A 13,327-nucleotide genomic window follows, 5' to 3' on the forward strand; every position below is an offset into this window, starting at 1 on the left:
AACAGCCGAATCACATGAATAAAGTTTAGCCATTTATATTTGCCTGATTACGAGAATTTTAAGTGGTCTCTAGTGACTTTTGGGACACCTAGAAACACGAAGGTCAATTAGATTTTACCCATTTGAAGTAGAGAGAAATTGGCCAAGGCCTATATGTCTATCTATCTATGCGTCTGTCCGTCTTTCTTTTTATGTGAAGATTATGCTAAATGCCCACAGTACAGGATGTAATAAAGGCAATGAAATGTTGAATTCCTATATAGTAAGTACAGTCTATTTAGAGGTATTTGAATCATGTTTAGGTTAATGTAAGGCCATTTTCACACTTGAGCCAAGTGGACAGGTTTTTCTGGATCCGAGGCGTTTTTCCACTGAGAGCTCTGATGAGGCGTGAAAGCCGCTGTAGCTGGAGTGCAGTCCAAAAAAACCGGTCTAAAATAGATTCCCACGGAGTCCAAACCAAACGTGAAAGCCAAGTGCTTTACAAACTTGGAGGTGAGTAACATCACTAGTGTCACATCGGTGTGTTTGTCACTAAGTACATATCTGAAAAACAGGCTCCGCGCTAAAAACACACATCTGGTGAATGCCCGCATTGTTATGAATTTCCCCTTTGAAGGGGCCTCTGCATTATGACATGCCACGCACCAAGGAATGAGTAATTTTCCTTGCTTTTATGTGATATGGGGACCAAAGTGCTGGCAAAATAAAAGAAACATTTTCTGTGTTAGGCAACAAACTGTGTATTTCTTCGGGATGTGACGATAGCGTACAGAATGTGTGTCGTGACACAAGTTTTCTGAAGAACTCTTGTGTGTGAAAACAGACTTGCGGTATGGATGGAGCCTGAGCCGAGGCCTGAAAACTCCCTAAGATTTAAAAGCAGCCATGTCTAACTGTCATCACGTTGAATATCCCCCCCAATGCGATGCCTCCGCCAGTGCCTCGCTGTATAAAATTCTCCAGACGTATTCAACCCACCAAACCCAGCCATCTACAAGCCCTCCGTCTGCTAACGTCTCTGTCATTTTCATGCTGACTGTACATCCAAGGTTCACGGTGGATCTAAATCTGTTGAGCTTTAATACAAGACTGAATAACACCACATAGCAGCGGCGCACGAAAACCTTTCCAAACCAGCTTTATCGTCGCTGTAAAATCCAACACTGACGGATGCTCCGCTGGTGTGCATGGGAGGGTGTGTGTGCCGTTTTCAGGACAAAGTGCAACCTGTAAATCCTCGGATTGCAGCTGTGCATGTGTGTGTGCGTGACGTTGCCGACCGGGTTCCCCCTCTCTCCCCCTGCCAAACTAGTAAATCTGCTCGTTAAGCATCTAATCTGACATGTGTTTTCATTTGTCTGTGAAAGTGAGAGAGAGAGTGTGTTTATGTGTGTGTGCGTGTGTGTGTGTGTGTGTGTGTGTGTTTGTGTTTCCCTGATGAACGGGGAATCCACAATAGGTCTACGTTTACAGCATTTTGTTAGTTTTATTGTGTATGTGTGTGCACCTGAGTGTGTGTGTGTTTTCTTTGCTCGTATGCGTATGCACGTTTTATTTTTATATGTGTGAGCTGATTCATATTGGACGCAGAGTTGGTGGCCATAATTGTTTAGAAAAGCAAATCCAAACAATGTGCGCTTGCGTAACAGAAACAATAGCCGGATTCAACGTTCACCCTTCCTTCCATTAGACAAACATTTGCAGCTGAAAGACAAGAGTCAACTGGTGAAAGTCTGTTTCTTCGCCAACGTTTCTTCTCTATTCTTGCGGTCGTCTACTGTATAAACCGTGGAAGTCGGCAATTAAACGCTGAACTTCGCCAAATTTAACACTTATTTCAGGCACCAAGCAGCTCACTAAGTGTATAATTACACAGAATGCGAAGCACTGGAAATGTAACTGTGAGTTATTTTAAAATAAAGATATCTTACATGTTCTGTGATAATTAAGGAAGACCTCATACGACGTAAGTTTCTGATCATTTGTGCTTCACTGAGAAACTAAACAGAGTGCATCTTTTAATCAGCCTTACGCTGCTGTAGCCTCACAAATAGCTAACTGATTAATTTAATCACAGATTAAATAGCAGGAAGAATTCCAAACTTTTAGGTCAGGAAAGTTCAGCATCTCCGGTTCAAAACACTGCTTTGGTTAAGGCTCTCATTTTTGGTTCAGGCTCTCGTCAGCCCTGTTTCCAGATGCATCTTAGTTATCGCATTTAAAGTTATTCAGTTATTACTAACGCATCTTTAGCTTCTCTCTTTTCAAGTTGATCCTAATGTTGCAAACAGCCTTTGCCGATGATGTGGTTCGGATATAAACCACTGACACAGCTGCTGTGGATACAATTTGCTCAATCATAAATTTGTGTGTAGTCTTCAATACAGCCGAGAGGTCAGTCATGTTGTACGCAGTGAAAAGTTCAACACCATTTCTCCGAATGGACGAGAGGGAGAGACAGAGAGGGAGACCATATGGTGAACAGAGCTAAAAATGGGATGAAAACAAGATGAGTGCACATGGAGTTCAGAGAGAGTGAAGGGTGGGAGAAAGAATGATGAGTGAGAGAGAGAAGAAAAGAAAGTGATGGAGCAGGAGGTGACTGGATGAAAAAAGTGAGAAAAAAAACAGCCTGAGGTGGAGGAGGAGGAGGAGGAGAGACAGCGAGAGGTCTGTCACAGAGGTCAGGATTAGACTGACCATGGCAACCAGCCTGAAGCCCTCTGTCTCTCTGAGTCTGTCTGTTTCATCTGCCCTCGCCTTTGCTTACCTCTAATCTCAGATATCACAGTCTCTCTCTTGAGCAGCAGAATTGCCCCTCGTTTGCCGTTTTTCCTTTCCTCTCCTTTCCTTATTTTCCATCTCCATTTTCACTTTTTTTCCCCTCTCTCATTCCTTTTAATATTTCTGGTGCTGTGAGGACGACACTGAATGACCAGGGGGGATTCAATGATTAAACTAACTATCTGTTTGGAATCCCAGACCGAGACCTCATTGCAGTGTGGGAAATTTAATAATTTTGGAAAGCAAAGACGGCATGAGAAAAGGGGGAAGGTATGTCGATTTGTGGATATATTGTTTTACAGTTGTACATATTCAAATCCTGAGTATTTACATGTCTTCAGACTTTAAGTTCAGTCGTAATTAAAACCTAAAATTGGTCAATCATCATAGGTTTGTGAATGGTCTCGGCTTTAATAAACCTACCTGAGATATTACAAATATGTCTGTGTGATACAGAAGAAAAAATGGGAATGATATTACATAAGACAGGACAATTGCTCATTTAGACTACAAACAAGAAAACAAAAAAATAATATTCATCTTTCAATTACCTAATTCTCACGGCTCTTTTATACTTCAAAGTAACAAACAGAAGGAACCTGTTGCTGCAAAACACAGAACAAACAGCCAAATTATTTTTGACGGCTCGGGCCTCAAATTTCCTTGGAAGCGATCCACAGGCTAGCCGTTCTGTCACAGTGGCACATTTAGCCTTCCTGTTTTCTATGGCTGGTGTGGAACTGAAAAATACAACCATCTGGAAGGGATGCTTTTATTTTTCTTTGAAACTGGCAAAGTCAGAGTGAATGCTGGACACAGCATCACTCGTGAAGCAAGCCTCAGTCTGAAGCCACACAAAAAAGGCTGAGACTGAACACAATATTTGTCATGTGCCACATTTTTGTGCTGCAGCACAAACACAAGACTAAACAACTGACGACAGAGTCGCTGACTAATGCTTTTTTTACATTTTCACAAGGAGAGGTTATCAAAATGTACTGGGAAAAGTTTATCTTTATCTTTTATCAGTCATACAAACATTAATTTATTTATCAACCATCCATCCCTCCGTTCACTTATCTATCCATTGATTCATTCATGTCCTGCCATCCTTTCATTGGTCGGTTGATTACTTCGTCCATCCTACCATTCATACATCTATCATTTCATGAATCCATCTATTCATCTATTAATCAATAATCCACCATCCACAAATCAATCAATTCATCCATCCATTATTATACAGTATCTATCCATCAAGCCATCATTCCATTTTCATCCATCTATCCATTCATTCATTCATCATTCCATTAATCAATCTTGTCATCCTTCCAGCCATCAGTTGATTTATTGATCTGTCCTGCCATTCTTTGATTTATCAGCAATCTGTCCATCCTTTCATTTATTGTCATTTTTGTCATTCATCCATACATCCATCCATCCTCAGTCATCCAGAACGTCATTCATCCGTTGTCCAGCAGTTAATCCATCAACCAATTTATCCGTTCACCCGAGCATCCTTCCGATCGTGATCCAACAATCAATTTTATCCTTTATCCAGCATCCATCCAATCATCCATCCATCTATCTGTTTGTCATTCCATCAGTTGATTTCATCAATCCATCCCGCCGACCCTCCAGCCATCTGTTTATTCACTCATCTATCCTGCCATTCTTCCCTCTATCATTCGATACATCCCTCATTCCATCCATTGACCTATCTTTTTATCCGTCCTCCTTTATCCGTCCTTCCATACGCATATTCATTGATTCATTCATTATGTGCCACCTCGTCATTCTGCTGTTGACTTTCTCATCTATCCTGCCATTCTTTCATCATCTAGCGATCCATCTGTCCGGTGATCTATCCATCCATCCTGCCATCCCTCTATTGAAATCCAACAATCCAGCACTCCACCATCCATCTATCCATTCATTTATCCATCCATTTTTCTATCCTTTCAGTCATCTGTTGATTATTCATCTATCCCGCCATTGTTCCATTAATCAATATCCATCTTGTGATTGATCCATTCATCCTTTTATCTTTTAATCTAACATTCACAAATCCATTCATCCATTAGCAAGCAATTGATCCATGCATCCATCGATTCATCTTTTCATCCTGACATCCTTCCATCCATAATCAATCCACATATCCCTTCATCGATTAAGCTATTGATGTGTTTTTCTAGCCAGCCTTCCGTCCATCCATCGATTCATCCATCCATCATCTATCCAACAGTTGATCCATCAATCCAGCCTAGCATTCTTCCATCTGTCTGTTAATTATTTCTTCTATCCTGCCATTCTTTCACCCCTTACCCAGCAGTCCATCCATCCATCCATTTACCATTGGCTAATCAATTGGTTCTTCCATGTGTCACACAGCAATCCATCCATTCATCTAGCCATCTGTTGAATCATCCTTCCACTCTGCCATACTTATATTATCCAGCAATTCACTGTCCAGCAATCCACCCATTCATCAACTAATCCACCCATCCATCCATCCATTCATTTATCATCATCTGTGGATTCATTCATCTGTCCTTCCATCTATCATCAGCAATCTGTCCATCCATCATTAACTATCCATCCATTTATCAGCCATTCAATCGATCCATCGATCCATCCATCCGATTAATTTTTCTTTCCTGCCATTATCCCATCTATCATCCAACAATCTATTAGTTCTTCCAGCCATCTTTAATTCATTCATCAACCTTCCTGTCCTTTTATCATCATTGTTCATCCATTCAATCATCCATCCATCCATCAGTTACTCCCTCTATCCATCCTGGCATTTAATGATTCATCCATCCTACAATCAAATCATTATCTTCCATCCATCCATTCATCTACCAAACTTGAAATATAAACTTAAATATATTTCAAATACTTTAACAATGCTTGACTCATTCTTCAAGGTCATGCTTATCCTCCCAGCAACGTCAACATTGAAAACTTGTGTTGTTTGAAAAACAAAATCCACAACTGACTTTGAAACAATATGAAATCGCCCACACATATCCACAGACACACAAATACTTTCTAAGTGTTTATATCCACCCATGTGATGCCTCCGGGCCATGAGATGTCGGTCTTGTGACTGTGTCTCTGCTAGAGGAAACATTTTTTTGACTTATCATGGAGCACTTTGCCTCGGGACATACTATAAGGAACAACTGGTCCTTCCATCACACTGTAGAGGAATTTATAGCATTTCCCTCTGTTTTACTTTCTTGGTCTGTCGCTCACCCCTCCAGTCTGTCTTATTTAGGAGGAAGAATTTGCTATTTATGTCCCTGAAATTTCAGGGTTGTAAATTTAAAATATTGTATGTTGTGCTGGTTTGCTGGGAGGAGAGAAGTTAAAGGAAAATCCCCTCTCAGATACTCTTACACTGTTATTTATCACCATGTGATGGTCAATCCATTGCAGTTATTCTGTGATGAAGTGCTGTAATTAACTCCTTTGCTATCCCCACTTCCCCTCATCGTGCCTCATCTGCCTCCGTCTCGGTTAGGAGGAGTGGTCCGAACTTGTGCTAATTTTTGGGTTTCACCCTCAACTGCCATTTTATTAGACTATTAAAAACAAATGCAATCTAATCAAGCAGCCCTCAATAAATCCTACCTTCCGGAAGTTCATAAAGATTCTAACATTTTGTCCACCTCATTTACGTTCACATGGGTAGGTAAATATGAGTAAGGCCTAGGTTTTCAAATTCCGGTCTGTCCTTTAATTTGTCACTTCTTTGTTTCCATCTGGTTACTGTATATGATTTTGTGTTATCTTTGTTTGGCCATTTATCCCCACAAAAGAAAAAAGATTGCACCAGACAACGACATGGAACTGTGAATCCAATATTCATCACCATACATGGATTTTCCCTTTAAGGCTACCGTCTGTGTGTCAGTGTCTGTCTTTGTGCGTACACAAAACTGCACAAAAATCTGCATTCGAAAATTTGCCGTGTACACCAAGGAGTGCACATGAAGCATACTGGGAGTGACAGGAAGTTTGTCCTGCCTGTATGTGTATTACATGTGTGTTGAGGTGCATACCGTGCCAGTACAGCCTCATATGTAGGAGGTAACAGTTCAGCTAACTCCTAAAAAGATGTCCCAAATTATCCTGCCACCGACGCATGTTCCCTACCCATGCCTCTGCTCTATTTTGCCGCGCTCCGCCGGGATTCACTTTGTCGGCCGTGCTATTTCAGACATGGACATGAGACAAGATTTGTTCTGGTGCCGCTCCAGATTGGCTACGGAGGCAGAGCCGACGGATCTTAGCCTGTCAGAACAAAAGTGTTACTGGTTCTCATCTAAACCGACGTCTGTTGACTGAGCACAGACTGTGTCACTTTAAGAGTTTTTGGAAGTAAAAGGTCGTCACCCTGACTGATTGTTTAACATACGCTTGTGCAGGCTTTGTGAACCACAAATTAATCTTTATATCACCCAAGTTCATTTTGAAATATACTACTCTATAATTTTCCAATTTGTAGCAAGTTTATGATTCAGTATATTTGTGTTAGCCCTATTTGTCTGACCACATAAAACTACACCTCCTCTTAATTTGTTTTGTTTTGTTTTTTTTGCAATAAGGTGTCATTGTTTCGAAACTGGCAGATCATCTCATTTTAGTCCAGAACTCTTCCAAAATTTCAGTTAATTTCTTCAGGAATCACCCATGTAGAAAACATTTCCTGGCTGACAAATATGTATTTTTAAAAACTTTGTAATTAGGGATCATAATTACAAACCCTGGGCCATAAGGGGGGAACAGAGAAGATATTTTGTACCACAGATGTCAGAAATGTAGCCGGCGTTTGCTTGTGGATGCCAGTGCTATGGTTTCTTTGTTTGGCTAGTGAACTGCAGACATGTTTCACAGCACTGGAACATGTTTGTTCCATTTTGGTCCAGTAATGTAATTACGGCACTGGAAGAAATGGGCAAGCAGTGACATGCTATCTCATGAGGGAGGAGGAGCGGTGTCATCCCAACCATACATTTCAATTAGAGGACAGCATTTGAATTAAAGCTATGGGGCAGTAGAATGACAAAGGAACTGTCCTCCAAGCTTATTGCCTCTATTTTCCCACAGAATATCCACATCTATGTGAGCAAGGGTTACTGGAAAAGAGCAAAGCTAAATACACAATATTCTCTAGCATTGTGCTTTATGTTGTATTTCTTATTAGCTGATCAACTGGTTAGTTGATCAATGCACATGTATTCAAAAATAATTCTGAGCAATTATCTGTTTGTGCCGTTTACAGGGCAAACAAACAGTTGCTGGTTTCAGCTTCTCAAATATGAGGATTTGCCTCTTTTCTTGTGATTATTAATTGAATTTGCTTGGGTTTTGGACTATTGGTCAGACAAAGCATGCAACTTTAAAACATCATCTGTGGCTCTGGGAAACTGTGTTGGGCACTTCTTCAATTTTTTGACATTTTATGGAAAAAACAATTAATCGATTATTCAAAAATTAAACAAGCGAAAAGAATGTTTTGTTGCAGTTCTAGTTTTTATCATCAACCTCACAGGTTCCATCACTGTGGAAACTGTGTATTTTCTTTGTTTTGCTGATTTAGTTTTTAAGCTTTACTTAAACTTACAAAACTTTTCATGATAGATTAATCTGCCAGATACTTTATCGATGAATCACTTGGCCCGTAAAATGTCAGCGAAGAACAGTGAAAAAAATTCCCATCAATATTTTGCAGAGCCAAAGGTGTCATCCTCATATGTCTTCTTTTTTCTGACCAAACGGTGCTAAATCTAAAAATAGTCAGGTTAAAATGGCATTTTAAAAAAATAGAGAAGTGCAGAAAATCCTCAAATTTGAAAAGACGAGACCAAATGACTTTTGACATTTTGGCTTAAAAAATTGCATAATCAGTTTTCCAAATTTTTGCCTGGTCAAACTTGGAACCAATAAGGATTCAGTGTCAGGTTAATGTGCGACATTTATTTCAATTCATGGTGAAACATTATATTCTGTTGCTGTTTCCAATCATGGCCTCCCAGACTGCAGTATCGTATTTTGCAGCTGACACTGGGGCTGGTGGCATCAAAGAGTGAAATAAAACTCTTAAATCTCATCTCAAGAAATTCTTAAGTGGGACTGCGGTCTCTCCAAAAGGCTTAAGGCCCCACTGAATGGGCATATTTTGAACATTTGAGTCGGTCCCAAAAACAACACAGCTCCTGCCAAGTCAGAGAGCTATGAGATCCACCCCATCTTCATCCAACATAAACTCACACAACAAATGATGAAGCCAATCGAGCCCGGCGGAGGCCCTTAAGAAAACAGCCAAATGGCATGTTACGGTGGCTGCAGGGGTGGCCTGGCCGTTGCATGGCCACCGGTCTGATTCCTGGGGCACTGACTGCGTTTCAGTCTTGGTGCGGAAAGGTTTTGCTCTCCTGACTGAAGGCTTACCAAGATAGGGATTCGTGTTTGTAGCCAAAGTGAACAGTCCCGTCACACAGAAAAACAGCTCAGAACAAGATGCAGCAGAAGCTCCTCAGATGCATAAATAGACCACATTGGACATCTTATAACCTACCTTTTCATTTGTCCCGCACTTTTCACACTTTGCCACCTTTTGGATATAAAACAATGTCATCTTTTTCGCACCTGAAGACCCTCCTCTGTTTCTTCTTGAGCTACAAGAAGCCCATCTAATCTTCCATTAATTAAGAGCATAATACTAAAACTGATTAGCTCATGTTAAACCCGGACGAAACCATAACATTTTATTTTACAACCGCCTCATTCCAGCACATTAACCTGTGGAAAAGTAATTTGAGCAGACAAAAGTACTCTGTTGGTGATGTACAACAGAGTCAGCCGCTGACCAAAATTTTATCACCAGGATTTATTACATTTCATTAAGTACTTAAACGGCACGATTGCATACTTATATGGCTCCCTGGGTTATCACATAAAATCCTTGTAGAATTAGGGCTTCAAGAAGAAGCTTTTCAGCATCTTAGTTGCGACCGATGTAGGTGTGTAATCCACTGTGCGACACCATGTCCACTAACTGTCTGGACGGCTAATGGTTTATTAGTCCCTCGGTGGTGAAACTTGATCCGATAGTATTGGCTGGACCCCGTCTCTGACAGCCAGTCGTGTGATTTACACAGGAGCCGTTTATGGAGCTTTTAAAAAAGACGGAGGAGCCGACATAAAAACAGGCTTATTTATGGAAGAGAGCAACACATGGGTTGGTTGTGTGGATGCACACAATCGGGCGTTGTGTTTCTGTGTCACGGAGAGGAGGTATAGGAGTGGCGTGCGTGACTGCACGGCTGCTTGTTGACAGGTTGGCAGGGTTGCACGCGGGGAAGCACCCTCGGACACGCACCCGAATGATCTGCGATGCATGTTTGAGTGTCTGTGTGCAACGTCCGTGTCGTGCAAGAGCATTTTTAAAAATGTTTACAACCCAAACCGACTCCTGACTGGCCGTGTGCGGAGCCTGACAAACCAGTGGCGGTGATGGGAGATACGTTGACATGTATTTTCTTTGTCGATTCATTTGCAGATTATTTTCTTGCTTATTCATTATCAATTGATCGCTTGCGCCATGAAACGAGAGATAATAGTGAAAAATGCTCGTAACGAGTTCCCAGAATCAAAGTTGCTGTCATCAAATCGTTTGTTTTGTCTGACCAACACTTCTAAACCCCAAATATATTCCTTTTAATAAGGTGTAAAACAGAGAAAAGAAGCTAATCTTCGTATTTTACAAGAAGGAACAAGTGAATTATTAGCATTTTTGCTCCGAAAATGGCTGGAACGGTCAGTTCAATGTCGACATTGTTGCCGATTAATTTTCTGGCAGTTGACTAATCTATTAAAGGACTTATCTTTGCCGTAACTGGAAGTATGAATGTGACTGAACAAGCACAGGGTGAGAAAGGATAGCCGCAGACAAAAAACCAGCTTCAGAGAAAAAAATATCAACTTGTATTTGTTTTCTCTTACAAAAACCTGACAGCACTTCCAACAATTTGTAAAATTAAATTCGACCCCTTGAGTGGATTCTATTCCTGCAAACAAAAAGCCGGACAAACTCCGTTCCTCCTCCTGACAGAAACAGGTCATCTTTGCCTCCAAATGAAAAGTAAACACCATTTATGTATTCCTGCGATGAGCAAACCCAGCCCCGTCAACGAGGAGCTGCTGCGCAGTGAGGTTTTTTTTTTTTCCGGGTTTACTCTCCTCTAAATTCATGCCAAAAGCCCAGCCAGGGCCTTAAGACACTCTCCCTTCCTCATCGAGTGTGAGTGACAAAAAACTCATCAAACCCCATTTCCTCTGAAGTAATTGCCAGTAGCCTTGGTACCGTGTCTCAGCCTTGAACCTCAACTTCCCCGGAGGCAGATGTGTGTCTCCTTGGCCAATAGGTGGCAGAGTTTCCTACTGTATCCGGGCAGGATTGAAGAGAGAGCAGAGAGAGATGGGAGGGAGATGGGAGGGAGATGGTGGAGGGGGGTGGGGGGTGAGGAGTGAGGAGTGAACTCTTACTTGCAGTCTCTGTCCTCCAGATCAAAATGCGGATTGAAGTTGATCAGGATCTTCTGACCCGGCTCAGGGGCGGTGATCACCCACACGCACTGCTGGGAGGGCGGGTAGGCGCCGGGATAGCCCGGGGAGGTCAGGTAGTCAGCGATGTCTATCTCTATATTACCCCCGCATTTATCTGCAGCACAAGAGAAGGCGGAAAGTTGCTCGGTCAGTTAGTCGGAGAGAAAGCGCACTTTCTGGGAAACTGGCGACGGGCGGCCAATCCCGACGCGAAAGCTGTGAGAGCATCAGCAGGGATGGAGTGAGGGGACTAAGACCTCCAGCTGGGGATCATGATAAATCCAAACATCCACCACTGGAGCGAAAAAACACAAAACAAAACAAAACAAAACACTGATGCCAAGCGCCAAACCACACATTTGAACTATCAATTCACATCCACGTGGAATTTGTATCAGCCAAATTCCACGATTATAATATTTTGGGGGAAAAGGTGTGGTGTAAAGTGAAAGGGGGGGGGGGGGGGCTCCCTTGCATCTCTGCCACCCATGAGGGTGAGGTGCCTTCGCGGCGGCTTCTTCTGCAAACAGGCGGGGTGGTAAAAATTGAATTCTCAACTCTCAGTGAAGGATTTATCAGCTCTCTTGTAGCCTATGTCGAGCTTCAGCGGCTCAAAAATGCGTCTCTGGCCGAAGCGCGAGAATGTGGAATGTTTCCACGTTAGTGAGGAAATCTTGACATTAGGGGACGTGGTGTGTGTGTCTGTGATATTACAGCGTTAGTTAACGGTGACTGTAAGGTACTTTGGAAATATTATGATATGACTAAAATGCCTACATTAGCCCTGTTTTGGTGTTTTTTTTTTTTGGTGTAATATCCTTAGTTCTCTATTCTCCATGAAGATAATAACAGTACAGACACTATTTACACGGTCTAACTTGCCGGAGCGCTGTCAAAGGGAAAGCCGAGGCAATAACAGGTGAGAGGCAACAACGGTGCAAAAACGATGCAAAAATGGATCAACGCACAGCCTGTTGGCTGCCTGTTGTCAAGCCACATGTATTCACGCAGTCAGTCGGCACCTACCAGTCTGAGTCAACGGAGCAACCGAGACGACCTGGGCGAGAAGGAACAATAGCAATCCACTACCCATCCTTGAGAGACTGTACAACACAGACATTCTGTAGGAAAAAAAAAAGGAAAATAAAGACACGCAGAGGCGGAAAAAAACGTCCAGGGGGGGGGGGGTTACGTCCGAAAGAGAAAAATAACCGAAATTCTTGTCTCAAAGTGAGATATCTGGTCGTTGTAGGGTCCCCAGCATCCCTGCGAGCTTCAGCACCGGGTCCCCGCGTCTGTCAGGGAACAACTTGCCATCTCCCGGAAAAAGATAAAAAAAAAATTAAAAAAAAAGAAATTAAAAAAAAAGAAATAAAAAAATAAGAAATAATCCGAATGCAGAGGAAAAAGACGAGGAGTCAAAAAGGAAAGAGCCGCTCGCCAAAAGTGGCCGCGGTGCGCCCTCGATTCTTCATCAACCCCTCGCACTTCTGAGACCGAACAGGGGCGACGGACGTACTTCCAAGTCGGGAATTGAACTAGAAACCACTAGTGAGCCGCTATTCTGTGAGACACAACAACCGCGGAGAACCTCCGAGCACTGCTCGCCGGACCTCTCTCTCTCTCTCTCTCTCTCTCCTCTCTCTCTCTCTCTCTCTCTCCGCCTCTCTCTGCTCGCGGCGACCGACTGAGCGCCACGGCGGGGACGTCAGGGAGCACGACGCGAGCCGTCGAGAGCGACGGCGGAATTTCCACTCCCCGAATTCCTGCCCCGAGACGCCGCTTCGCGCAGCCAGCAGCGACCGACCGCTGCCGCGTTGAAGGGGGGCTGGAGCGAACTGGCTCCGGCGCGCCCTCCGTGTCGCGCGCGCGCGGGGCTGCGACAGAGCGACCGCGCGCGCTGAAACCGGCCGGGGCCCGA

The 13,327-nt window shown here is 42.8% G+C and overlaps 1 protein-coding gene across 2 annotated transcripts in view; it reads right to left on the minus strand.

Annotated features, from left to right (window-relative positions):
- Positions 1 to 13,036, minus strand: part of LOC120798764 (neuropilin-1a-like) — an 84,840-nt gene extending 71,804 nt beyond the window's left edge. Inside the window, exons 1-3 of one of the 2 annotated variants that reach the window (XM_040143377.1) lie at positions 12,619 to 13,036; positions 12,433 to 12,527; positions 11,347 to 11,521 (exon numbers count right to left, since the gene is read on the minus strand). In XM_040143377.1, coding sequence (XP_039999311.1) covers positions 11,347 to 11,521; positions 12,433 to 12,526 — 269 coding nt within the window. In that variant the 5' untranslated portion in view covers position 12,527; positions 12,619 to 13,036. Of the gene's footprint in view, positions 1 to 11,346; positions 11,522 to 12,432; positions 12,545 to 12,618 lie in introns of those variants that run through there. The other variant, XM_040143378.1, reaches the window with a different exon arrangement.
- Between the last annotated feature and the right edge of the window lie 291 nt (positions 13,037 to 13,327).

Source organism: Xiphias gladius, chromosome 14 (genome assembly GCF_016859285.1).
Source record: "Xiphias gladius isolate SHS-SW01 ecotype Sanya breed wild chromosome 14, ASM1685928v1, whole genome shotgun sequence".
Classification (NCBI taxonomy): domain Eukaryota; kingdom Metazoa; phylum Chordata; class Actinopteri; order Istiophoriformes; family Xiphiidae; genus Xiphias; species Xiphias gladius.